The 27459-nt window shown below is 51.8% G+C and overlaps 1 protein-coding gene and 1 long non-coding RNA gene across 9 annotated transcripts in view; one reads left to right on the top strand and one right to left on the bottom strand.

The window, feature by feature from the left end:
• LOC118935502 (uncharacterized) overlaps window positions 1-18190 on the top strand; it is a 35948-nt gene extending 17758 nt beyond the window's left edge. For 4 of the 8 annotated variants that reach the window (XR_008994715.1, XR_008994713.1, XR_008994712.1 and 1 more), the window contains exons 4-5: window positions 1138-2472; window positions 2857-4944. This is a non-coding gene — a long non-coding RNA (uncharacterized LOC118935502). Of the gene's footprint in view, window positions 1-1137; window positions 2473-2856; window positions 4945-6154; window positions 6317-6815; window positions 6992-15991; window positions 16700-17927 lie in introns of those variants that run through there. The other 4 variants (XR_005033842.2, XR_008994714.1, XR_005033851.2 and 1 more) reach the window with 4 other exon arrangements.
• TMC3 (transmembrane channel like 3) overlaps window positions 1-25795 on the bottom strand; it is a 37296-nt gene extending 11501 nt beyond the window's left edge. The window contains exons 1-15 of the mRNA XM_036931846.2: window positions 24300-25795; window positions 22930-23076; window positions 19724-19799; window positions 15963-16044; window positions 13282-13388; window positions 12414-12512; window positions 12169-12311; window positions 10691-10838; window positions 9999-10042; window positions 7294-7441; window positions 5865-5974; window positions 3214-3292; window positions 1945-2190; window positions 1123-1251; window positions 753-820 (exon numbers count right to left, since the gene is read on the bottom strand). Coding sequence (XP_036787741.1) covers window positions 753-820; window positions 1123-1251; window positions 1945-2190; window positions 3214-3292; window positions 5865-5974; window positions 7294-7441; window positions 9999-10042; window positions 10691-10838; window positions 12169-12311; window positions 12414-12512; window positions 13282-13388; window positions 15963-16044; window positions 19724-19799; window positions 22930-23076; window positions 24300-24388 — 1715 coding nt within the window. The 5' untranslated portion in view covers window positions 24389-25795. The remainder of the gene's footprint in view (window positions 1-752; window positions 821-1122; window positions 1252-1944; window positions 2191-3213; window positions 3293-5864; window positions 5975-7293; window positions 7442-9998; window positions 10043-10690; window positions 10839-12168; window positions 12312-12413; window positions 12513-13281; window positions 13389-15962; window positions 16045-19723; window positions 19800-22929; window positions 23077-24299) is intronic.
• Between the last annotated feature and the right edge of the window lie 1664 nt (window positions 25796-27459).

Raw genomic sequence — 27459 nt, 5'->3', positions numbered from 1 at the left:
TGTGTTTTCTGAGCACTCGGAACATCTAAGGTTTTTCTTCCTTTTCTTTGCTTGTTTGTAGTCTGACAAGTAGCACTACATGTGGTCTGATAGGTAAACCAGAGATGGAGGGATGCGTTAGGAAGCCTTCTGCTGTGCGCGCGCGCACACACACACACACACACACACACACACACACACACACGCATACATAGGTCAGAGGACCCCTTTCAGGTCTGTGGCATCTTTAAGGACAGGTCACTTTGGCCGGGAGCTGCCTGGCATGAACGGACTTTTGGACCTCTGGCCTCCCCCCAGGACGGGTCTGTCATTTGGGGGACAGCCTTGCTCCTGGGATCAGTGTCTAAATGAAGTCAGGGAGGCATGTTGGAGGGATGGGGGGAGCAGAGGGCAGGCCTGGCCGAGGTCCCACCTGTGACGACCACCCCTCGAAGCCCCCATTTGGAGAAGCCCCTCCCCCAGCCTCCCCGATCTTCCCCAGCAGTTTATTTTACTCATTCCTGTGCAAATCTTTGGCTGGGACCGGGAGTGGCCTAACACAGACTACTTCCTTCATCATTCCTTCCTGCAAAACGCTTGGAAAGCCATCACTCCTACTAGTGATGCAGCTCAGTGAGAAGCTGCTCATGTTTATGTCCTTCCTTACTTTGCGCGGCTGTGTTCCTGATGGCCAGGCCCACCCACACGCAGTAAAACAAAATCTGAGCCCAGCTGGGACGTCAGCAAAGGCAAGGGGAGGCTTCGGTACTCACCAAATCATGCCTTGGTTGTAGACTAAATGTAACACGTTCTCCGCTATTTTGAATTCTCCGTATTCAGGCTACAAGAAAAAATGAACTTCTGCATTAATAAATATTCCAGAATTATGTGCATAAACCAGTTAGTTCTTTATAGCCACAAACAGGGAATTCTTTGCTCTTACGGACACGTAGAGCTCACTGTCACGTGGCCATCTGGCCAACAATAAACAAGAAGGGGCAGAGCAAGGTGGACGCTAAGCCTGTGCACGCCTCCCTCTTCCTGCATGTGTTTTCTCCCAGCCACATGTCTCTCTGACTGGACACCGAAGAAGGACAGGTCCGGGCGCATGAGCCTCCCCCCAGGACATGGCGCCTTACTCACACACTTGCTTTCCAGGTCCCAGCACCAAAAGTCACTTAAGTATCGGACGAAGAGTCCTCGGAAGAAGTCTATGAGCAGAATGCTGGCCACGGTGAAGAGCATATCGATGATGGAAAGCTTCAGCATCTCCTGAAACACAGGGGACCCTTGGGTGCCCCACGCCCTGCCCTCCCGCTGCCCCCTTGTCCTTCAGGAGCCCCCACTCTCTGTTCATTCCTGTGGGCTTGGGCCACTGGGCCCCCTCCAATGGCATCTTCATTTCTGGCACTGAAAGGGTGCTCAGAAAATATTTGTGAATTTGAATTTGGATTTTGGTCTCCGGGGCCAGCATGACGTGAGACCAGGGAAGACTCTGGGGTCTGTGGTTCTGAGCCACAGGAGGCTGTTCGAGGCCCGTGATTCAGTCTCACTGGGAGAACACCTCGGAGTCGGGATTCTCTGTCCAGATCACGTCTGGAAAGGGGAAGGCAGAGGGGCTCAGGGCACAGGCGGGAGCAGACGGCGGGGCTCAGACCCTTATTCTCATCTTCGCTACCTGTATCCTTGGGCAAGGGACCTGACTCCCCGTGCCTTGGTTTCCCTGTCTGTGCCTATGAGGCTGATCAGGACAGGATTTTTCTGAGGACCGAGCACTTAGATTGGCGCCCAGCACACAAACACTGCATGAGACTTCGCACTGATTATAACTATTAATTTGAGACCTGCGAAGCCATGAACCCTCACTGACCCTTATTTTCCTTTTTTTATAAAGTGGGTGATGACAGTGCAGAGTTAAGTGATGACACGGATGCAAAGGGTTCCGTGAGGGGGGAAGGGAGCCACCTGCCCCACGTATGTCTCCCAGCACTGGTCCTGCAGACCCTGCGGGTAGACGGCAGTCCTGTTGGCCTCTGAGAGAGGCGAGGTGGCCGTGGGGGCGCCAGCCCCTCCTGGGGCCCACGTGCTGTTCCTCCCGGGCTCTCCCCCAGGCCCAGGTGTGGACCATTTCTGTTCCATAGGGACCGTCCTGGTGGAAGCGAAGACTGTAGGATCTATCCAGGGACTTGTGCTGTTTTTTGTGGCAGCTTCCTGTGGGGAGAGGGAGGAAGGAAAACAAAAAGGTTTTCCATGTATTTGTAAGTAAGAATTTATCATGGACCAAGAGTGTCCCCGCCGTGTTTGGGAATAATCTCCCTGTCTTGCTGTATCGCCGTCTCCTCTCTCTCTAGCTCGTGGATTCTTCCTCGACGGAAGCTGGCCCCAGGAACGAAGTCAGGATGTAACGGGCAGCACCGAGTGGTCCCTGCCAAGTGCCAGAGGCTGTTCCAGGTTAAGCCATGTTTTGTCTTCCCATCCTCACCAGAGCGTTGGGTAAGCATTAGGACCCCGTGTCACAGATGAGGAGACTGAGGTCAAACGCCCAACATCGTTTGCCAGTAGGTGGCCAGCAAGGACCCAGTCTGGGCACCATCTAAGCCTGGAGGCAGAGATGCTGTGCTCTGTGGCCTCCTCTGCCTTCTGACCTTGTGAATTTGACGCTGGCATGTATGGCCCAGGCCAATGGCCCCTGGGAGCTGCCTGCTCCCCCTCCCTGCCTACCTGCCCCTCCCCATTAGGGGTATCCTCAGAGGAGGATAAAAATGCAGGGCAGGCTAAACATGTGCCTTGAGCCACCCTGGGAGGGAATGGCCACCCCAGGCCTGGATGGTGGGACACACTTGCACCGCTCCCCACGAGATGCTTGTTTTCTCCCAGTTTGCTGAGTGAGGCTCACAGCCTCTCTCCCCTGGATTATGGGCAGCAGCTGGTAACAGCTTTTCCTGATGAAATTCAAGTAAATGGGGCAGTTCTGTGGAAAGAGACTTGGAGTCTGAAGACCCCAGCACTGGCCTCTACTCGCCATAAACCCTGGCCTCAGTTCCTCTGCCGGGAAATGGGGTCATTTGTCTCTCCTTACCTTGAGGAGGCCGCCAGGGAGTCGAGTTTCAAGCATGCTGCACGAGTGCGTGTATAAGCAGTAGTCCCGACAGGGACGATGGCCCTCCTGTGTGCACACCTGTGTGCCCATGCATGTGTGTGTGCATGGCAGTGCCCGGGGGATGGAGTGCTCACCTCAGTGTTCATGCTGTTCACTTTGTCCAAGAGTGCGATGATGAGACTGTAGAGGTTCCCCAGGTACAGCACGAGGACCCTGAAAGCCACAAGCCCACTGTGAGAGGCAGGATCCCCCACAGAAGTCCAGGCGCTACCCCAGGGCTCAGGGGCCGCTGCACGGTCGTGCTGAGACACCGGCCGCCAGCCTCGTTTCCTTCAGAATCATAAAAGGGGAAGGCATTTAAGACATACAGAATTCCAGGATCCATCCTGCTCCAGTAGCCTGGAGGGGGCCTGGGAATGTCTCTACAGCCTCTCAGGAGATTGCATTGTGGTCCGTCCTCAGACCGGCATCTGGAAGCCGCCGTGCAGCAGCAAGGGCGAGAGCTTAGGAGGTGGGGCTCGAGGTGCCGTGTATGTTACCTGTACTTTGTGTCACGTTTTGTGGTTTATGGAGCGGTTTTCCAGGTGTTTTCTCATTTGATTCTCACTGCTCATGAGGAATATGCTACAATCACCCCCTCTTAAGGGACAAGTCAAATCAAAACACAGAGAAGGGAAGTGACCCACAGTCAAAAAGAGGCAAGAGACATGTTCAGGATCTTGGTGGCCTGGCTCTGAGAACCCAGATCCGGCAGACAGAGCCTGTCAGATGCACTGAGGGGCCAAGCAGGAGGGACTGGGGGTACAGCCACAGCGTGTGGGCACCGGAGCAGACGGGATCCACCGGCAGCCCCCTCGACCAGCCAGTGATCAAAGACCTGAGGCCAGCTTCCTGAGCTGGAAGGCTTTGGAAACATCCTGGGATTTCCCAGGAAGCAGCCTTTAGACTTAGCAGAAATCTAACTCATTTTGGAAAAATGAGATGAGACAGGAAAACAACAGGCTTACAAATACCTCCCGGGCATACAGATGGGCATCTTGAGGATCGGGAAACCAGCACCAGCCCATGGAATCAGGAAAGCAGCTTCTGGGCGAGGAGAAGGCTCCCCGTAGAAGCTTTGGGAGGTGCACCTGCCCCACAGGCCCCCTCCTCGGTGCAGAGCTGACGGCCCGGGGCAGGGGCCAGGGGGAGGCCCGGGGCATCCTGGGAGCTGCACTGGCTCTCCCAGAAGTGGGGCGGGCTGCCTTTTGCCATCAGCGTAGAGGTTTCATCCCTACGCTGGCAGGGCCTGGTGTGCCGCAAGGGCCTCGAGGGAGCTCAGGTGCTGGCTCCAGAAGGCCCGAAGGATTCGGTCCCCCCAGCCATGCCATCGCATGCTGGTTTTCGCCGTGTCCTGGGGGAGGTACCACAGCCTGCTGCAGGTGAGTTCACGGAACTTAGCCATGTGTCTGGCTCTTATTACCAGAATTAGCCCTGACTCGTCCGGGGCAAGTCTGTTGGTGCCTGTTTCTGTGGCAGTGAGCATGAATAATGAGGCCAATCAGTGTAACAGGATTGCTGTGAGACAGAATGCGGCCACAGGGCTGAGTCTCCCCGCCGCCTCCTGGTGAGCACGGGGCTGCGGAAGGCACTTCTCTTCTCCATCAAGGCCAGAGCAGGTTGCAAAGACCAGGGGCCAGGCCTGCGGGCTGAGAACCTCACCCACAGCTGGACTGGTCCAAGAGCTTCCTGCAAACCCCTGGCTCTTTGGAGCCTGCTTTTTCCGTCTTTGAAATGATAACTGGGTTTAAGGAGGTGGCCAGCTCCAGCCTCTAAGCCAGATCCTGCCCTCACCTATTTTTGTCAATAAAGTTGTAAGGAACGTGGCCATTCCCTGTCATTTATCGATTGTCCTGTTGTCAATGCATTTCACGCTGTGACCTCAGCAGGAGCGACAGAGGCCCTAGGACCCTCACAACCTGAAGTGTTTATGACCTGGCCCTGTATGGGGGACCCTGGGTGACTCCTGGGGGAGAGCAGCCCTCCCCTGGGGGTTCTGTAGAGAATTCATTCTGTAGAATGTCACCAGGTGTTATAGCAGAAAGTGCCACGCCACAAACACAGGCCCGGAATGGGTGGGGGCAGGTCAGCCGGCTCACCCCGCCTCCCTCTCCACCGTCAAGCCAACCTTATCCAGAAGCCTAGGGCTCAATGCAGAGAGGGGGACACAGGGTTTTCAGGAAGCCAGGGATAAAGGGAGGTGTTCTGACCCCCACGGGGTATGTGCCTGGGTGGCCCTCTGGCCACCAGTCTGCTGTAGCTCCCTGACTGCCCTCTCTCACCCCCACTGGCCTCCTGGTCCACGGTTTGGGGAATTATTAGCAAATGTTACGTGCATCTCATGTCTGGAAAAGCAAGGTGGGCCTCTTGCAGCACCGAGAGGCAAGCCATGCAGGGGCCCCACGACGGGGCGGCCGGGCACAGATCTGCGCTCCCCGTGGCCCGCTTGCTGCCCTCCCTGCTTTTCCTGCCTGCTGGCCCTCTCTGCCCCTCCGCCCGGCCCCTGCTTCCCTGCTTCCCTTCCACCCACCTGTCCCACCCTCGTCCTCCCAGTCTCCCCCTACGCCCTCCTCTCTCCCTGCCCCCCACCCTTTCTGCCCTGTGGCGTCCTGCCTTTTTATGAGATGCATCACAGGGGAAGTTCTGCACTAAGTTTTGGGGAAACGGAGCAAACTGTGGCTCTGAGGGGCTGGGGCTCCCACCCTGGGCAGGCAGAGGGGTGACATTTCCCATGGGGTCATCCTACCTGGCCAGCTGGAAGCGCAGCGAGGTTCGCGGGTGGTACATCTCCAGGGCAGCGATGAGGTCAAAGGCTGATGGTGCCAGCATGGTGACGAGTGAGACCACCACGCCCACCTGCCCGAGAGCAAGCGCCAGACATGAGCTCCCCGGCTTCCGCCTGTGGGTCCCCCTTGCTCACGTTTGGCCAGTGGGTGTTCACAGGGACTTGCAGCTCTTACGTGGAGAACTTCCCTCAAATCTCTACAAATGAGCCATTTCCAAAAGGCCACTTTATCGTGGGTTTATTCCCCTTAGGAATTCTCCTTCATCTGAGACACGCACACCCGCCGTTCGGGATTCACTCGCGTCCCAGCCCTACTTCCCAGTGACCACGTCATTCCACTTCTACTTCCCAGATCTTGGATGGGAGATGGAAATAACAGTAACTATTAAGAATAGACAAGGGAAGGCTGAGAGGTAATTTAATATTCTTTGTGTACATGGAATGTTAGTTGTCTGGAGAATTATGCCTGCCTCTTGTTTCTCTGTTCTTAGGGAAAACCAAAGAGTTGCCGCTGGTGCACAAGAGGTGTGAGATGAAGGAAGAAATAATTTCGTAATTTATCTTAAAAAAATTTATCTATCCCTTCCTACCTATCAACACACAAGCACATATTTACACAACCCACTTAATTGACCTAAAACAGAAAGAGATATGGGGAAAGGCTAGCTAATGTAGTCTGGGATTTGGGGAAGTTATTGTACACTGAAGATATCGCCTACACACGTTGCTTTTTAAATCCCGAGAATGGTGATCATTTTCATAGAAGTGGTCTGAAAGGTGGCATTTCTGCTATTTCTGCCTTTCAAAGCTTGACAGGTAAATTGAACCAAGTCTCAGGACAACAGTCTTATAATATATACTGAGATCGTAAAAGTGCTCATAACCTTCCTCTTGGTGATTTTCTGTTCACAGGAATATTCATACAAATGGAGGGAAAAGATGTTTGGAATGATAAGCCATGGTGTGGAGCTGGTTCAGGAAGCGTTCGTTATTGGTAACATGGAAGCCACCGAAGTGCTCAACGATGGGCACACGGGCAGCTTTGACAATGTGGTGGGACAGGCGTCGTCTCTACTGCAGGTCTGTAGGTGAGGTCGGTTTCTGGAACCGTGTACTTGAAGAAACACCGCGCGAGAAAAGCAGAGTTGGCAAAAGTCAAAGGGGAAGAACAGCGCGGGTGCGGGAGGGGTTTTGAGTTAAAGTCTTCCCCGCTGGAGGGCAGTGAGATCACCCAGCCAGCTCTTGGTGTCACCGCCCGGCTCAGAGTCCCTGGGGTCCCCGCTCTAGGACAAGGGACTGCCTTCTTCCCTGGAGCCATTTCTAGCTAATCCATGTGAGACACACAGGGGGGCAGAGGGCAGCACGCAGGAAACGGGGGGACGGACGGTACCTCATTCTTTTCCCAGAGGGTCAGCTCCTTCTTGGACTGCTCCAGCTTCTGGGACCGGTCCACCACAAAGTAGATGAGGTAAATGCTCCCAGCCAGCGAGACGAGCACCAGGACGTTGGCGATGACCCTCAGGCAGACGGTCACTGCCCTGCAGGGAGAGGGTGCGAGGTCAGCTCACTGGGTTCTGCTCAGGGCCCTGAGGTGCACAGACAAAGACCTGTTTGGCCTGTGCGGTCTCCGCGCTGAATGACCAGCGCCCCCCACCCCACCGCCCCCCAGAATTCCTCATTTCTGAAGAGACAAGCAATGAGTTACAGACCCAACCAGCCAACGTCGGTGGGCTCGGAATGGGCCCGCACACACGGGGCCCGGGGGCTGGGGGCCTGGGTTTCCGTCCCTGCTTTGCCCCCTAGGGCTGGGGTCCCCGCGCGCGTGCAGCGAGCCCTGGGGGCCCAGGGGGCCGAGGAGGGCGGCGGGAGGCGCGCTGGCGGTTGGCTCTCCTTGCCTGTCACGGGTGCGCAGCCCCGCCCGGCGCTCCCTGGCAGTTCACCACCTGTCTTTTCCCTCCGGAACGTGAGTTCCCCGGTTTCTTAGTCCCTTCAGGGCTGTGCGTCCTCAGCCCTGGGAACAGGCCCCGCGCCTACAGCCCCGTGGTGTCTGCCGGGTGCTCTGAGCTGCCGGGAGGTGTGCTGGGCTCGCCTCCCTCTCACACGGCCTCACTTCCTGCGCATCCCAGAGTGTGAGCAGGCCTCTGGGTCTACACTGATTTACGTTTACAAGTGTGTTTCTGGTTTTAACTGAAAACATCCACTTTTTCTGACACTGGAGCGAAACCTCCTGTCTGACTCCAGCTGGCTTACTTAAGGCATCTCCTTGTTTGGGGCCAGTGTTAGCCTGGGTCTCCCGCAAGCAGAACCGGGGCAGGGCCTGTCTGCAGGGAGTTGTTTGGGAAGTGGCCCCAGAAAGCCCAGGGAACGTCTGGAGTGAGGCGGGCAGTCAGTAGAGCCTGTGAGGTGGAGATGGTCGGGGGGGGGCCGCAGGGCCTGCGGGGGGCCCCCGAGTTCAGACAGTCTGCCCACCGTGACCTGGATGTGCTGTTCCCGTGGGTCAAGGGTGACTCCGTTAGCGTTAGCCCCCCAGTACAGCCAGGCCTCTGGCTTCAGGGCATGTGCCGTGACGGGTTTTGCCTTAAGAGAAGCCCTGGGGCAGCAGCAGGTGGCAGCGGGGGTGTGTGAAGAGTGTGACCCGCAGCAGGGCTGCAGAAGGGGGCGCGGCCAGGGGACGTGAGGGGTGAGCAGAAGGGCCGGTCCCCTCGCAAAGTGCAGTCCCGCCCATGGGCAGGTGGCCACGTCTCCCTCTGCGTGTGTCTCGGCTCTTCATCTGTATGAGGAAACTCACTCTGGAGTCAAACAGGGGATGTGGGCTTGTCCCCCCCGTGCAGGAGGGCTTTGGATGAGGAATCCCTGAGCCCTGGGGCTGGAAAGCCCAAGACAGAGCAAGGCCCGCCCACGCCATCCCGGTACCCCCCGCCGTCCTGTCCCAGACCGTGCTGCCATCCTCTGCAGGGTCGTGCTGCCACACGACCCCGACACATCAGCTTTTCTCAGACTTTGGCAGAATCAGGACGATTCAGGATTTGTTTGCGGAAGAGAGGAGAAACAGGGTTTCTGCTGGTTCATTTGCTTGTAAGAGAGTCACTGAATGAACGTCTTTGAGCTGAATGGACGCAAGACGCCTGTAGGTTTTCATATTTGAGGGAACATAAAAGCCACTTGTGAGTTTTGCACTGCCAGACCTGCTAAAAATGTGGATTCTTGTGTCCCGCTCCCAAGACCCTAATTCTGGGTCTGGGGCAGGGTCCGAGATGTCTGCTGCTGCAGCGCCCACAGGCAGACCTGTGCAGGGGGCTCTCCACCCTCAGACGGGCGCCGATGGAGACCCATCCCCTCAGCTCACAGGAGGGGAAGCGGGGACCCCGAGGGGCACGGGAGCTTCCCAGTCATGGGGGAGGTCAGTGAGGAGGGGAGGGCTGAGCGCCCCTTCCCCCATGGAACGTCCTTCCTGCCGCCTGCTTCCTCGCCTTGCCTGGTGTCACAACTCTGCGTGTCCCGGGCGCTCCTCGGGACGGGCTTTCCGCATCGCAGGCGCTGCTCGCTGACCATGGGGCCTGAACTGGCGAAGGCATCGAATGGGCCGGTGAGCCTGCCCCATGAGGACAGGGCATAGCCCTTCCTGGGGGTGGCCCTTCAGGGTCAGCAGTCCTGGGGCTGAGGGGCCTCCCCACCACCAAGGTAGCCCCCACCTCGAGAACTCCACGCCTGAGATCACCCGGAAGGCTCGTCAGCAAGAAGTGGGTGCTGTCCGGGTCTTCTGATGTCAGAGACTTGTTGCTACATAACAGTAGCCTTACTTACTTTAGTGAACTAGAAATTGGTGCTAAAAATACCTCTTTCATTATCTAAGTAAGAGAACAGGAAACTGGTCAACTTCAGACCACTGGCTCAGCCGCTTGGAAAGAGGAACCACCCCAAATACTGCTGCTGAGAAATGACTGGCTCCCACACAGCACGTTTCCAAGAGGACAGATTTTAGGAAGAAAAAATAGCTGCCTGACTGTGTGAAAATAAGATACAAATCGCCTGCTAGTGTTCGTACCACCTTGAAAGAGCGTATCAGCGGCCGCAGCACGGGAGGCGTATACGTACAGGTTTCTCTTTTTCTTCTTCTCCTGCTCATCCACGATCGCCTCCTTTGGGGGAAGACACACGGCACATTAAAGCTTAGCCTGGTCAGTTGTAACAAATCTCCAGAAATATTTGTAAGAAGCGATTTTTCCAGTAATCTTAACCATGACTTCACCGTCCAGACCTCACTCTGTCATTATACTAATATCACTGCTTTGTATCTTAATAAATAGATAAGAAAAAGGAAGTTGAGGGCTGGGAAGAAGAGAGGAGGAAATTATTTGGGTACCAGAAATGAGCTAAACTCTTTTCTCAAAAGGGAGCTGGGTGTGCCCCGCGGGCCTGCGGGTCTGGAGGCTGGTGATCGGACTGCCCTGTGAGTCAACACAGAGCTGGTACCCCCAGCGCACCTGCCTGTATTCACGCACAAGCTATGGACACGCCATACAGTGGTGACTTGTGGATTTATGAAAAATACACAAATTGAAATTTTAGAGGATGAAAACAGTGAATGAAAATGAAGGCTGTCTCCTCCTGCACTCCACAGGGCTGCCTGGGGCGTGCTGGGGCGAGCGGCCTCACTGTGCGGCGGCTGCCCTGGGCGAGCCCCACGGTGGGGAGGACGGCCTTGACCCCGGCCAGCCTGGCCTCCTGCAGAGGCTGTGCCCTGAGCAGCCCCAGCTGGGCCCCCTGTGGCCCGGCCCCTGACTCACCCTGATGCTGTTCACAATGGCAGCTGCTTTGCTTTCTGCAGCCTCTGGGTTCCCGATGAGGTAGTCCCAGGCGCAGAACACCCGCCAGCAGAAGGTGTAGTTCTCATCGGAGGTGCTGGCCAGGCTCGTGCGGGAGTTCTTGGCCATCCTGCAGAAGGGCGCCCAGGGCGTCACAGGACAGTGTCAGAGCGGGTGCACAAGCAGAGATCTGGATACAGCCCCACTTGTATCCCCACAATGTGAAAACTACGGCCTGTTCTGGGTTGGGGGAGACATTTGACAAGGGTCCCCAGCGGGTCCCAGAACAGTGCGCCCGGGAGCCAGTCAGCTCCACCTCTGTGCAGCTGGGATTGTGAGGGAAAATCCTTTCCTTTGAGCTGAACCCATCTTCTTGGAGCCCCTGCCCACTGAGAGGGGCTCTACCCTATGTCACAGAGCTGTGGGGTCCCTCTTGCACACGACAGTCCTTTGGATGCATTTGCGGGTAGGGGTCACGAACCCTACTCAGGGCAACGTGCACCTGTCCTGCAGAGCGTTCCTCCCCTTATGAGCATTCACCTCTCCTCTGCATCCATAATTCTTGCTCCGAGTTTGCTTCTATTTGTCTAAATTTGTGGCCTCTAGCTAAAGGGCCTGTCTTCTACGTGGGCTCTCTGGAAGCTAAGCCAGAGATCCCCACATGAACTGGAGGCCCCCAAGTCACTGCGTCTCCTCAGGTTTGATGGAGAGGCTGGTGTACACGTCTACCTGCACTTGGCTGAGATGCCCCAAAGGGCGAGGTGAAGGATACACACACCAGCGGGTGCAGATCAGGGAAGCAGCAGGTGGCCCCAGGGCGGGGCAGGATCTCCCCGGCGGGGCCTCTGCCTGCCTGCAGTTACCTGGCTCCAACCCAGGCCTCAGACTGTGAAAGCTGGCAGTGGACCTGGCAATCCCCTGAGCACACCTGCTGCTTTGCAGAGGAGGCCGGAGAGGGAAGGCTAATGGCAGAAGGGCGGCAAAGGGCGCGCCCACCCCTCACCTCACCTCCACCCCCACCCTGCAAGTTCGTTTTTTTGCACCATGCTTCCTGCCAACAGTGGACTGCACGTGCGACCTGCATCACAGCACAGATGGGCCCAGGCTTTGCAGGTCTGTAGCTCGGTCACAGGCACACGTACAGTCAAGAGGGCATTTGGTTCCTGCACCCCTGGTCACCAAGGCCTCTGGGAGTGCAGCTGCCACACGGCCTGAACTCACACCAGCTGGCAAGCCTGTACTAGTCGAGTCTCTCCAGACTCATCACAGAACCCGGCACAAAGTAATAACTGCTCAATAAATGTCAGCCTAAAAGACCATATCTCTTTTAGCCTTGGTCTTCTCATCTGTAACTCAGGTGCTGTTAGGATTTAACTCACAGGGTTATGGACAAGATTAAATGACAAGATTAAACTACATATCATTCTTGACACCTATTTTGAGAAACCGGGCAGCCATACTTTTTCAAGAGGATGATGAAGCTATATGCAAACACCGCCATCCCCACAAGGAAATAGGCCAAGGGCAGCCGGTAGCCAGCCCTCCCGATCCTCCGCTCCCTGCCGTAGTAGCCGTAGAAGAGGACTGAGTACTGGAGGTAGCCCTGCAGAGAGAGGACTCCATGTCGTTTCCGGCCCCCGGGTCCCAGGACTGCAGCCCCGTTCCCCCTTCCCTTGAGATGAGTATGGCCGAGCCTCAGCCTCACCCCCAGGGACCAGACGGTGTCCAGGTCCTGGGCAGATGCAACATGCTCCTCGGGGATGCGCTTGCTGGGCGTGCTTCCAAAGGGCTGGCCTGCAATGAGCTGGGGAGAGAAAAGGATGGCATGTGGTCCTTGGGAGTAGGGGGGACTGAAGAAAAGGGGTGGCTGATCTTCACGCATCCAGGATGCTGCACGTCAGACACCAAGGGGGTGGATTTCAGCTTGATTCCCATTGATGGAAATCAGTCTCTGGTGGCCAGACTCTATCTGCCTGGTCAGGGCCCGCCTGGGTGTCCTCTCTCTGGGCTGGACCTGGTTTCTATGGGCAAATTTTTGGGGTCACTGGAATTCTGGAATGACATGGGAAATAGATCCAGTTACTCTGAGGATGAAGTTCAGTTGAAAAATGGGTTTTGTTTTAACAAGGTTGGCAAAACGGTCCATAGGCCAAATCCAACCTGTTGCCTCTTCTTATATGGCTCGAGAGCTAAGGGTGGTTTTTGAATTTTTAAATGGCTGGAAAAAAATCAGAAGAAGAAGAATATGTTGTGACACATAAGGAGGATATAAAATTCAAATTTCAGCATCTATAAATAAAATTCTATTGGAACACAGCCACACTCATGCGTTTACTTTCTGCCCATGGCTGCTTTTGTACCACAGGGAAGGTTTGAATAGCTGTGACAGAAACAGCCGGGCCACAGAGCCGGAAGTGTTCACTGTCTGGCCCTTTATGGAAGAAGTGTGCCACGCCCTGCTTCAACACAGACCATCCTTCCCACAAGGACCAGGGAGGTCATCTGATGCTTCTGCTCTGACATCTCTTCTTTTAAACAAAAGGCGCTTTTTTCTCTCCCGAAATAGCTCTTACCTCTGGAATGACAATGAAAGCACCTGTCATAACTGTGAGCACAATATTGATTCCAAACAACCATCGCAAGAATATGAAATAGGAGGCAACACCAGAGCCGAAATGACCTAAACAGAGACAAGGGGATGAGAACAGGTCATGGAAAACGCTCCTGGTGCAAGTTCTCCTACGGCAACCCTCACTTTTCCCACACCTGCGGGACACAGACGGGGCACGCCAGGACGGCGCGCGTTCCCGAGAAGGTCCTTTACAGGGGTCAGCACGCTCGTTAATACCTACCAGATGTATATGCAGAAAAGAAATCCCTGTTTTAATGATTTCCCCAATGATGTCTTCATCTAATTTATATCCTATGTTCATGAGAATTTGATGTATCTCTTTTTCATTTTGCACAGTTTTGAGAATTCCAGGGATTTTTCTAAGGATCCCTTTGTCTTAATTTCAAGATAATTAACAGTTTGCTAGATGTTAACATTAGGGGAAACCGGGCAAAGGGATTATGGGAACTCCCTTTGCAACGTTTCTTTACATGGGAAGTTATTCTAGAATAAAAAAATGTGTTTAAGAATAAATTTCTACTGAGGAAATAAGGGAGCCTAGAGGAAGTTAGATGTTTGATGACTTTCTAGAAGGGGAGATTTACGCCATACTTTAAAGAGTAATGTCTCTTGAATTTTTATTTCAAATCTAGTGTGTGTTTGCCATAGTAAGAAAACACACAAAATCACAAAGAGAACCAAAAAAATGTACCAATTCCAAGCAGATCAAATTAAAATCACTATTAGAATTAACTTAAACTTTGAGTGTTACCCTCCAATCCTCTGACTGTATGCATTTTTGTATAAAATTGGCATCCCTCTGTAACAAACATCTTGAGTTACCAATATATTACAAGCATTGTCTCATGCAAAAAACATTCTTCTATGAAATGAATTTTACTGTTCCTTCAAATGGGTTTCTCACAGTTGATTTAACCTATCCCTCACCCCTGACGTTTAGGAAGTCTTCAACTTTTCACTAGGTAACGTGTTCAGTAGGTATGTAACTGCGGTAAGTACCTTCTGTCTAAGGTCAGGGTTCCTAAAAGCAGAGCCTGAGAAAAGGATTCGGCTCACATGGTATGCTGAGGTGTGCTCTCAGGAGAAAGGCAGCAAGCGGGTCAAGGGAGGTCAGGGAAAAGGGCTGAGGTGTGGCTTCACCTGGATCCCGGCTCAGCCGGGCCCTATGGGAGCTCTGGAAGGCAGGTTGGTCCCATCTGGAACAAGGGTGGGGTATGAATACCCCCCAGTCAGTCACTGTCCCTCGGCTCTCCAGCGGGGCTGGAGGGAACCCTCTGGAATGATGCAGGCCAAGGGCGATTCTCTAGAGAACGGGGCAGCTGTGAGCCACAGCAGTGAGCACTCAGGGCAGCTGAGAAGAGGCGGCCGGCCAAGTGCCCGGATCCAGGAGGGGCACCAACCGCATCGTGCAGCCCTGTGCATTGATTCTGCTCTGGCATCCTTCTCCCCGATTGTTAAGGACTGGAAGAGTTTATCCAAGTATAAACATTTTGAAGACTTTGGGTACAAAGTACAACTTTCCTCTAGAAATGTACATTCCCACCAGCTGTGCATGAAATGGCTAAATTCCATTTAAATGCTGAAAATGGATTTTCCCCCCTTGTTTTGTCCTCGAACCTCTAGCTTTATTTTTTTTATGTATGTAAAATTTCTTTTATATGTAATTCAATATAGCAGTACTTTCCTTGATGAATTACTTCTTCATTATTTAGTTAGGCAGGCTCCCGTTCTGAGACCCCCATTACTTGTGTTTCCTTTAATTCTTTCATGGTTTCCTATTTTATATTTAAATACTTAATGGAACTTTAAAGTGAAGGATCTAATGCACTCTTCCAGTTGGCTGCCCTGGTGCGGCGGCCTCACTGCGGCATCGCACTACACTGCGGCCGTTCCTGGGGCTTTGACGACTTATTGGAACATTTTGGTTCCACCAGTCATTTGCACTTTTCCTTAAAGAAATTTTTTTTATTAGTCTCTGGGACGTTGAATCTTCCATATAAGTTTTATGATCATTTTGTTGAATACACAGAAACATTACACTGAGATTTTTTTTTGAACTACATTAAACATTTGTAGGGAAAATACTGGGAAAATAAATTTTTTTTTGTTTTTATCCTGCGGTCCAGTTTTATAGTTTTATTTATTTCAGACTTACTGTAGAGTTTCTTCCTGGTATTGTGTGTGGGTTGGTCAATGTGATTGTGAAGGTGATTCATTTATTCTGGGGGCTATGTCTTGTAAATGGTTCCTATCAACTCCGAGAAAATGCATCTTTTTGTATTTTTATTTTGCAACTGCCCCTGGTAGCCTCTTATTCATCCACACAACTATTTACTCACTCCTTTGGGTTCGTGTTGTGTTTGGCCGGTGAATGAGCTGACAGAGAACAGCAGAGCCGTGGAGGAATGCGGAAGGGCGCAGGCTGGGATGGTCCCTGTCCTGGGGGGCGGTGGGGACAGACTCCCGTCACCCGCTCCACTGTCCCACACCCAGGCTGGGTCTGCACCCTGGGTGGGTGCCCCTGGCCGAGCAGGGTGAGGACCAGCCACACACACCCTTCCGGGCCTCGCTGTCAGCTGGCCCCTGGGACTGCATCCCATCCCTCTGGGTGCCAGCACTTACTCTCAATTTTCTTTATCCTCATTTCCCAGGGAATGAAGACGACCACAAAGTTACTGGCAAGGCGAGCAAGCTTCCGCCAGAGCTGGAGGGGAGGCAGAAGGGGAGGGAGCTTTACAGTCATGGAGGTGGCAATGGCCTCGGGGTGCGAGGGCCCTGACCAAGGCGGAGCTCCCAGACCCACCACGCGGTGCCTTTAAATGTGGGTGCACAGCCTTGGGCAGCTGTAGGACCAACACAGCACCCGGCCCCCCAGCCTGTCTTCTCTGTGCTCCTGCCCAGGGCTGGCACCCGCTTTGGGCCCCAGTGTCTGCATGAGGTGCGTTTTCTCTGGAGTCACAGCCTGCCTCTCCCCCACCCTTCCTGCAGCAGGGACGGAGAACAGGCCCCACTGCAAAGCACTGGAGGAAAGGCGTCCAAATACACCCGCTTGGCCGACCCTGGGAAGGGGCCCAGGAATCCACATGGCCAACGAACCCTCGGTGGTTACCACTCCCAGCCCTGCCTAAGGACCAGGGGGCCAGAGCACACCCTGAAGATGAGTCCCAGCCCGTTGTGTACCCTGCATCCTGTAGCCTTCCTCCTGGCCAGAGCTGCCCACCAGAAGGTCTGGACATTGGCCTTGTGTGTTTGATGCAATCGCCAAAAGTTTAAAATCTTAATTTCCCCCAGTCCTAGTGTCTCACACAGTGCAAGCTGGCGCCCGGGGTGGAGTTTGCACTCAGGGGGGAGGCAGCCGCCGGCCAGTCCCTCATATGGGGGTGAAGGCTCTCCTAAACAAGGGGGTCAGAGAAGGTCTGCCCAGGGAGGCCATACCTGAGCTGAGACTTGAAAAGGAATCAATATTTCAATAAATAATAAATTATTAGAGGAGCTACATAGAAGGGGAGAAGCAGGATGAGGTGGTGGGTGAGCCCGAGCTGGGCATTTTGCAGAGGAGGAGGAGTGGGAGGGGAGGGAGAGGAGAGCCCATAGGCAGGCGATGGGCAGACCAGGCGGGCCTAGCGAAGGAGTTCGGACTTAATTCTAAGTGTCAGGAAAGCCTGTCACGTGTCTACCCATCAACCTACATCTACAGCTGTGGCTCCCTGTATCTATCTCCTGGTGCTCCAAGTAAGGGGCTGCATGGGTGGCTTAGTGCTTTGGATTGCCCCGGCCCTGTGGGGAGAGAGGGCAGTGCCGGGGGCCCTGAGCAGGAGGGCCTGGTGGGAGGCCAGTCAGCCCACATGCCACCACAGGGTGCCCTTAGCTCCCAGGCAGAGGGACCGTTCCTGCCCAGTCACACCCTGGAAGCTTCCATGGGGTGACCTCCCTGGTTGGCATCGTGGAGAAACAGGATATAGGATTTTAGAACTAGAAAGATTTTAAGAATCAAATGTGAAAACCACATCGCTTTCAAAGTCATCCCCTGGAGCAGGGAAGTGAGAGAAGGACCCGGTGGCCTGCCCCTGTGCTTGCTGTCCCGTGTGCCTGGCAGCATTTCCCCGACGTGGCTTCCTGGGTCCTGGCGTCTCACACACTCAGACTTTGCTTTCTTAAGCAACATAGAAATGTGTTTGTGCTTAAGAAACAGCAGAGCCGTGGAGGAATGTGTCTGTCTGCAGCAAGACTGCAACAAGATGCATTCCTTCTAGAATCAAGCAGAAACCTATGGGAATGGAGAATGCAGGTGGGGGGCAGGCAGGTGGCTCCAGAGGACCTCCTGTGTTCTGGGGTGGTGATTCCCAAGGGAGGGTAGAATGGCGGCGCCCAGGGTGGTGATCAGATCTCAGTGGTGGGAGTCATGGGAGCATAGGAACTCATATTACACAAAATGTCCTATTTGGAAAAGTTACCATTTTTATAATATAAACCATATATATAATAAATATAATATAAACTCTGTTCTCTAAGTAGAGACAGAACTCATGAGGCTGCAGGCAGTACTCATGCAGGGACAGACACCTTCTTCTACTCGCTCCTTTGCAGGGTGCTGGGCCCTATAAAAATTTCCAGGGTTATAAAAACTTGTAAATGTAGAAAGGGACTGGAATGCTGTTCTGAATCGGGGAGGGAAGAAGCAACGTGTCAGGAAGACGTGCTGGGGTGGGAGCATCTGCAGAGGCCGAAGAAGCCACCTCTTCACGCCCCCCACCCTGCGCCCCAGCACAAAGCATGGACGACCCCCAATCTGCAGGGGCTCGGGGGACGGGACAGACGCAGCTGGTAAGTGCTGGCTGAGCCTTCCGGGGAATCCTAGGTGAGCACGAACGTCCTGTGTACCGGAGGACGGCCAGCAGGTGTGGGCTTTACCTTTCTCATCCTGGAAACTGCTTCTACTAATGCCGCCTGTTATCAAGGTACCCTTAATCCATACGGAGCTTTACTGGCCCTGAAAGTCCCGCTCCTTTTTCATTGCCATGTGTACTACAGGCTGTCTGAACTCTGAACTCGAGTGGAGGAACTTATATTATTTCATAAATGTTTTCCTATAGCATTTCACAGTTTATTTAGAGAAAATAAGGAGAGGGCTTGGTTGCACATAGGCTCATAAGAGGATACTTTGTTTCACATACTCATTCCTTAGGCATCTTTGCAGTGTGACACGTATAGGAGACATGGACAATTTGGGTCAAAAGAAGGGCCTAGAGTTTTCAGGCAGCATCTGTGAGGAGTAAGAAGGCAGAAAGGCTAGGAACTACTTGCCATTCTTGATGTTTTATAACTTTTCAGTGATGTAAAATTTATAACCAGCTTTCATTGAAACTTTATTTTAAGAATACTTTTTATTTCAGGGACTCTAAAAGGTATGCCTCTATCAGTGTTCAAAAGAATACGCTTTTGAAAAATACCATTTCAACACTGGTAGGAGATTATGAAAACAGGAAACTGTCTCACTGTGGATGGCAATCTAAATTACCAAGACTTTGCGAAAATCATTTATTAATATTTATCAAGAGCCAAAAATAGGAAACATATTCTTTTCTACATGAATTAATATGATTATAGTTCTGACATTTATCCTAGGAGAGGAATTAAGAAAGATGGGAAAAGCTCTATGTGTCAAGGTAGGCTTTGCAGGGTTATTAGTGAAAATTATAAGCAATTTAAATATTCAGCATCAGGCAGCTAATTAAGTTAACACACATTTATCTGACAGGATATTACTTAGTTGTTGAAAAGGGTAAGCATAAAAACCACATAGCAATATGGAAAAACCCCTGCTATGGGGTTAAGTGAAAAGAGGAGTAATTTTGTATAATGTGAAAATTATATGTTCAATAACTAAAATGTGAGATTTTTACAAAGACACTATATTAGGAAGGAGGAGGTCAAAGGAGGAGAAATGATTTTGTTCGTTGTCTTCTAAACATTTATGAAAATTATTGTAATGTCTTTATAGATAATTTTAATATGTACTGAAGGTTAGCTTTCAGTAACTGAATGGGGAAAACAACAAAAACCTTAGTGTATTAAAAAATGAGCATCAGAAGGGGCCTCTAACTTTCTTATTATAAGACATGCAGTGAATAAAAGCTGCACATATGGGCGAGATTAAGTCAGGAAAGATGCCAGGTCATTCTCCCAAGTGAAGTTACTATTTTTCTGATGAATTAGGCTTACCCAGGGTCAGCTGGGAAGTAATGGCATCTAAGATTAAAATTTTAAGTTTTGGGAAATGCAGCCTTTCCAGCTCACCATCCTGCTCTACAGAGGGTCACAAGTGATGCTGACAACCCGGGCTTAATGCAGCAGCGGCTGGGCATCCCCAGGTGAGCTCCTACCTCTGCACCTGCTGCCTGGTAGCCTCGGGTCCTGGTCAACCTGCCTTCAAACTTCAGCACGATCTCCTTCGCACGTCTGCGAGAGGAAAAGCATGATGGTGAGCATCTCAGTTAAAATCATGGCAAAATATGTGAACGGGCAGCTAGAAGAGGCAGGCGGGCAGTGTAGGACACCGTGCTGGTGGCGGGGTAGTTATTCCCGTCTTTCCTGACTTTTGGTAACCAGAAAGCTCCTCCAAATGGTGTTTGTTAACATTTATATGGATGAATTCATGGGAAATGATGAGTTGATACCCAAATCAGTTAGAGCTGAACTTGTGAGAGCCCTTCCCTCTCCTGCTTGGCTGGGAATTGTCAACCTTGCGCATCTGTGCAGCAGGCACGGCGTTAGGCCCCTGCACCTGTCCCAGCAGCCCTCCTCCTAGTCAGTGAGAGCCAGACCTGGCTTCAGAGAGTCTGCTTCAAGCGAAGGGGGGTGTCTCATCAACATAAGCAAGAAAGTCGGGTCTGCACAGCCACGCACAACCCGCTTCGGCTGACACAAGCCCCTGATACGCTAACTGAGATGTTACACTGGAGATCAGGTGACATGTGACTCTGTGCCTAAATGATGAATTCCTGAAATGGACTGAACTCACTGGGATAGACAGTGAAGTCCACACCTAAAGGAACAACAGGGTTAGAAAATCAGTGCCAGTACCACGGGGCAGAAGTCTAAGCCTCCTGGAGCTGACTGCCACCTTCAGGGTGACGCCATGTGATCCTGCCCTGATGAAGCCCCCTCACTGCCCCTGGTCGGCCACTTCCAGGTGACATTCAAGGCTGAAGAGCTGAGTTCTTCTGAGTCATTCATTCTGTTGCTTTGACCTGCTCACTGCCGGGGAGATCTTGGACATGCACAGTACAGCCTCCCCCTGACTCTGAGGCACGGGAAACCAGCTGACTCTCTTTTCCATGAATGGAGTGATCGCTTCAAAACAAGACCCGGCCGAGGGCTGGGATTTGGACCTCTCTGCCCTCATGGCCGCCAGGCCCTCTGCACAGCCCAACGGCTGCGGGCAAGCCTGAGGGCTGTGTCCTACCCTGCAGAGCCTCGAAAGACAGAGGCCCATAAAAGCAAAATAATCATTCATTTCATGTAGTTATTTAATTTTTTTTCCACCAGCATTTTCTGTGCACTTATTTTGGGTCAGGCATAGTGGAATACAGAGGAGCATGAAGCAGTCACTGCCCTGGAGGGCCTGCTGGCTAGTGGGTGAAGGACACCTAAAGCCACGATGACCAAGACAGGGGGTGGGCTCTGTGCTCGGTAGAAGGACAAGTGGGGTGCTGCGGCGGCAGGGAGGCCCCGACCTAGCCTCAGCCACCACAGACCGGTGTCACTCCAAGGACACTGACCACCTGCTTCCCTATGAGGGCAACAGACTTGTGCTGCATCCTTCCTGACAGGCAGCTGTTGCTCAGGCTCAGAGCTGAAGGCCCTGCTTCTGTCTGTGTCAGCACAGCTGCTTTGACCCCCGAGCTGTCAGGCTTCAGTGCCCTCCTCGGAGGCGCCTCGGGGCCCAGCTAGTGAAGCATGGCCCCCATGGCTGCCCAAGGTGCCAGGAGAGGAGCTGGGTGACAAGGGGATGATAAGCGAGGTGCTCAGGGGGCGGCAGCTGCTCTCTGAGTCTGCCCGCCAGCCAGCATGTTGGTGGCATCGCCATTTGGTGACACAGCCTCGCACCATGGCAGACAGCCTGGGGTGTCTTTTGTTTCTGAAGTCTCTTGACAGAAAAGTTGTCATTTGCTCTGCTCCACCTGCAGGTTAAAAAGGCTTCGCCTCTCACTAAGCATAAGTGATCAGTAATCATTGATCATCAATAACCAATCATCAGCGTTTCTGATTGTTAAAAACTGGCTGAGAACATAGGACTGTTTTTTAAGATGAACTGCTCTGATTAATTACTTCAGGGGTGTTCCTGTTCAGTGGAGCAGAACCGTGGAGGTGGGTCAGGGAGCCCAGGTTTAAAGCTCATCCCAGCGCTAAGAAGCTGTGTGTCCTGGGGCGAGCCACTTAACATCTCTGAGCATCAGTCTTCTCATCTGAAAAATGCCATCCTTCCTGAAAGAAACAGGTGATGAGAGCTGATAACTGACAAGGAGAATTAATTGGAAACTTCTAAGAGTGACAGCTGTGGGACTGGTCCCGTGTGCATGGTGGGTGCCTGGAGTTCAGGTGCCACGTCGCCATCGCCAGGAAGGCCCATTTCACAGGCTGAGGCAGCTCCGTGGTGCTGGTCACTAAGATCGTTCTGTTAACTCCCTGCACGGCCACCCCAGGCGTCAGCGTCACCAGCCATTCCTCACTTACAGGGTTACAATCATATACCAGATACAATGCTGAGCACACTCATGATTTATCTCCCTTATTTCTTCAACAGCTGTCAGTGGATCTTGAACTTTAGGATGTGAATCAACTGAATGGATGTTCGAGATACTGGGGGCCTCTCTCTTAGTTTCTGACTCAGTAAGGTCCGAGTAAAACCAGAATTTTGAATGTTTAATAGGACCTTGGAGGCTGGAGGCTGACATTTTTGGAAACATGGCTGCAGAAGGCAGGTGCTCTTCTTCACCACCACTTCAGCTTTAAAGAGAAAGGGGCTGGTGGGAGGAGAAATCAAGAAAACTCCCCACTACTGCATAGCTAGGGATTGGGAGAGGCAGCATTTGAATTCAGGCAACCTGCCTTCACCCCTTCCGCTGTTTGCCCTGATTTAAACAGGCTCTCTGATAGGACGCTAAGCCCACAGAGATTCCTCACCCCCGGAGGAAGGTGAGAGCCATGCATGTAGAATTAACACCTATTTTTCCTTCTGGGTGTATACCTGTCTCTGGCAAGTTTGGTTATTTTGTTCACCTCTAGAAACAATGCTAAAATCTAGCATTTGAAAGGGAGGGAGGAAACCCAAAATGCTCCACTGACAGACACGCCCAACCCAGACATGTGTATGCAGACACACGCACAGAGGAGCCGGCCACCCGGAGGCTGTGTGTGGACGGCTGCACCCCTCAGAAATCTCACCAAAGGAGACCAGGGAATGATTCTTGAATAGCAACACCCCTGTGGCTTCCCTAAGTCTGGTCAAGAGTGACTGGCCCACCCCTCACGTGGTTTAGCGGGAAGCACCCTTGCGGTGGCCCACACTTGCTGTTGAAACCCTTACCTCAGTGCCTGCAGCTTCTGTCTCATGGTCCAGGGTCTGCAGCGAATATTTGCCATGAGATCTTTCTGGAACTGTATGTTCTGGAAGATCTGCTCTGGATCGTTGCTGTCCCCTGCTTCTTCAGCAGTAAAGCTGTCATCCAAGTTACTGAGTGGATTAGGACATTAAAGAGGAAATCTGATTAGTAGAATTGCTTCCAGCAAAGACTGCTGTGCCCTGGGAAGGCCAGCATCTCCCCGCCCCGGGGTCATCTCTGGAAGTGTGCGTGTGCAGGGCGGCAGACAGAGAAATAGGCCCTGTCGGCAGCCGCGGAAACACATTCATTGGATTCTATTACTTTAGTGGGTTGCTGAAAGAGAGTGGTTTCTCAGGTCAAATGGTTTCACGGATGAAAGCCCCCACCAGAAAATGTCCTAAAAGGAGACGAGAGAACGCTTATGGGCGATTCCTGAATAGCAACAGCTTTTGTGGTGGTGAAACAATTTCTTTTTCAGGCTCCTTGAAATAATCAGATAACTGTGCAAACAGGGCCCCTCTTGTCCCTCAACTCTGGAGGTAAAATAGATAAAACCAAACTCCATCACCCAGAGACCTCTCCTCACATTCCCCCTTTGACTCATTTGAAGCCCGAAAGAGCAGAATCAACAGCAATTTCTATGAACAAGACATTAGCTAAACAAATCTACATGGACAAATATTTCAGGGAACTGGTTACGCTCCAGGAGAACAATTTTTCAACATGTAGCAACATTTATTCACAGCAACAATCGATATACTAATCCTAATGCAACTTTTCAGGGGTGAGAATATTTAATGACCACTATTTGATCAATGGTGCACTTAAAAGAAAATAATTCCTTTGCTTTGCCCTAATTCAGTTTGCTTTTACTTACTCAAAGGAGAATTTTCTCCTATTTCTCCAAATTAATGATGCCTTTACAAATATTTAACTATTCAAATAGCACTCCCTACTTCTAATCAGCCTGGAGCCTTTTCCAACAGGCACCTGATCATGACAGATACACTGTCTACTCTCTCTCTGTGTCTCGGCGTTGCCCCATGAGTAAACAGAGTAAAGATGAAGCATGCCTGTGGATGTGGCCACGACAGAGCCAGGCTGCACCCAGCCTTTTGGATTCGGATGCCCGGCCAGTGGGCAGGTAGAGAGCAGCTCTGTGTGCACACTGCTGAGGTCACAGGCCCAGGTGTCCAGAAAGCGGGAGAAAGGAGTCTGAGCTCGTGCGGAAGGAGAAGCGGGCAGGATGGGGGCTTTTCCCTCTGGTCGGAGGCGACTGAGGCTCGGGTGCCCTGGGCCCTCCTACCTCACACACCTGCCTCTTCTGCCCAGGGGCTGGATGGGACCGGCTCACCTGAGCAGCAGGGACTCCTGGTAGAGATAGTGCTGGCTGGCATTTCTCCGGATGCTTCTGTAGCGCTGGGACACCTTGGAGGGTTTCATGGGGGCTGACCTGCTGTCAGGGAGCCCCAGGAGTGGGCAGGGTGCTGCGAGGCTGCAGACAAGGGTCTGCTGTCACTGAGGCTTCTGACCAGAGCAGCAAGCGGCCCTGCCCTCCCGCTCTGGCAGCCGGCTGCGCCTGCAGCTGGTGCGGGGCAGGGAACCGCCAGGAGGCCCGTCAGCATCTGTGATGTGCAGGGGCTGTGGGCGGGGATTGGCTGGAGGCGGGGCCAGCAGGGGCCTGGCCAGGTTGATGAGGGCTCACTGGGCGCTGTCCAGATAATCACATGACCCTTGGGCCCAGATAGGGCTCTGAGGTTTTGCAAAGCCTCTTACATCTATTAGGACTGGTGCTCACAAAATACTTTGTCCAGGACTTGCCCCGGTCTCACAATAGAAACCTCCACTTTTTAATTGACACAGGAAATGGTTGGTTTGCAGTAAGGTTAATTGTACATTAACTGAGTAGGAAGGTGCAAGACTGAAATGGGAGCGGCCCCTCTGTCGAGTTCTCCACTTAGGGCCCTGGAGACGCAGCCAGCGGGAGCGTAAATGAATGGGCTGGGCTTGCACGACGGGGCAGAAGGAAACCCGACAGCTGCTCCTGGTTTGACCACAGAGAGGGACCTAATCACCCATCACTCATCGACCCTCCCTGTAATTCATTAGCAAGTAATTAGATAAGATTTCCAAATTATTTTTTACAGTGAAAGTAATGTGTAGTCATTAAACAAAAGCTGGAAACAGTTGGAAAATTATAAACGGAAAAAAAGCCTAGAACCTTTGTTGCTTAATGATGCTGTTAACATTTCCAGGGCTTTACCAAGGGTATGTTTTCCTTTGTGTTTATGTATTGTGCAATTTTACTGTACAAATGTATGTCTCCTAACGTTTTCATCAATTTTATGTCTAAAGCAATTTTCATGTTTAAAAAAATCTTCAGTGAACACAATTTCATGAACCAGTGGACCACTGAGTGGACTATTCTATCACATGAAATATTCAATTTTTCTCCATATTTTCTCACACTCCTTATTTTCCTCTTGCATGCATTTTCTGATACCGATGGTTTTTTTTCTGCTTTTAATATCATTACCATGAAATTAATGCCATTTCTTTACAGTTAGTTCTCCAGAAGTGAAATTACTGAATGAAAGGGAATAGCATTTTTAAAAGTGCAGTATGTTGTCGAATGAAAGTTGCTGTCTTTACAGCTCTATTGGTTTCACGTGTTTCCATTATTGCTGGTAAAATGCACTTCCAGTTTGGCCGGATTGTCTGGCCTCTGTGGTGCCCTTGGTGTGGTTTTTAAGTTTCCTTCTGGAGCACATTTGGCATTCATTTTGGTGATGAGTTCAAGGTGTGGCTGTCAGGAGGGACTCAGATTCCCTTCCCCAGTTCCTCCCAAGGCCCTTCGGCTCCTCCAGGCAGAAAGACGCCGCGCAGGCCGGGGAGGTGGCTTTCCGGATGCGAGTGGATCGAGCCTGCGGCGTGCATTTTACTTCCTCTGATGATTTCATCAAAGGCTTCAGGTATGCTGGGTGATTTTAAGTTAAATCAGCATGTATGTATAGATAAAATGGCTAAAAATCCCTCAAATGGTTACAATTGGAATACTAAAAAATCAGGATGTCCAATGTCAAAATGGGCCCAAACTATTATTGTCTAGACCGACTGCTTTCAGGATCTCTGTGGTGGGAGAAGGAAAGCAATGCGGAAAAAGGAGAAATGTAGCAAGTGAAACCTATTTGTAAAACACAGAAATTCCTTTCAGTCAAAAAAAAAATTAGAATTTTGTTATAAATCCCAGTAGCTTTTAACTCGAATCATCAGATGGCTTAGTTTACAGGAACAAGCACACTCATTGCCTACGTCATCAATTAAAGAAAAAAAATATTCCATTCCCCTGCTAAGTGAATTCTATTCTTAGACGTTAATGTCCCCGAGCACATCTGAGAGGGTAACACAGGCCTGCCACCCACAGCGCGAGCTCCCTGTTCTCAGCCATCAAGCTCTTAGCTCTGGATTTCACAAGAGAGACTTCCCCGTTTCTGAGATAGAGTTATATGCCTGCTGCATTGTTTCAGTGACTCTTAAACTTTCTGGTTGAAGTTTAGATATATTTTTGGGGGTCTGGAAAAGGTTACTTAGGGAAGATGCTCAAGAGTAGATCGTTTCCAATTTTCTGAATAACAACTGATGTTGTTGAGACACCAGAGGAATGTTTCTGCTGTTTTGAGTTTCTCAGGAAACACCAGCTGCAAATAAGTTTGAAACTGGGCGGAGGCTGAGCTGTCCATCTGGGGCCACGCGCCACTTCTCAGTGGGGCTGAGATGGGAGGGTCCTAGAGGGGGCTGCCCCGCTACAGTCGCCCCCTGCAGTAAGTGAACCCCAACAGATCCTCTGGAAGGAGGTGTCGATCATCAGATGGGTGGCAAATGAGATACAAGTCACAGAGCTGCCCTGTTCTGCTCTGTTGCACTTTCTCAAGCAAAGAAATTCTCTTTCATAGGTGACTATATCTAAACACATAAACTGTACTAGGAAATGAAAGAAATATCAAACTTTCTCAAAAGCTGGGGTAAAGGAAAGCAGTTGCATTTCTTGTCAAGTGACCATGTATAGTTGGCTGTGGTTTTCTTGAACGGTTCTTAGGTTATTTGATTTCCTTACTGTCTGCGGACTTTTAGAAAGTCCAGCCAGGGTTGTCTCTGAGGAGGGGCATATTTGTGAGGGACCTCAAGGACCCCTTATAAACTCACACTGGCTGTAGATGAAGAGGGCAGGCCAAGGGGAAGTGCTGGTGCAGGTGGTCAATCCGCAGGGAAGGCTCGTGAATTGGGGATGGTGGTCAGACACTGGCCGCATACAAGGGGGGCACGGTGGTCCTGGGGACCTTCTAGATCATGGCTGGCATGACTTCATCCAGGAACATGGAGTTGCTGGTGAGTTATGGCTCATGGCTGTTGCCTGAGGACCTTCCCCCGTCCCTCTCCCTCATTCTCTGGCCCTCATATCACTTAATTTAGGACATTATAGGAAGTTTCCCTTGTCAGCTGTTCGGTTTATCTAC

This window comes from Manis pentadactyla, chromosome 18 (genome assembly GCF_030020395.1).
Source record: "Manis pentadactyla isolate mManPen7 chromosome 18, mManPen7.hap1, whole genome shotgun sequence".
Lineage (NCBI taxonomy): Eukaryota > Metazoa > Chordata > Mammalia > Pholidota > Manidae > Manis > Manis pentadactyla.
Note: the sequence above shows the minus strand (reverse complement) of the source record. Positions and strands in the feature narration are given on the sequence as shown.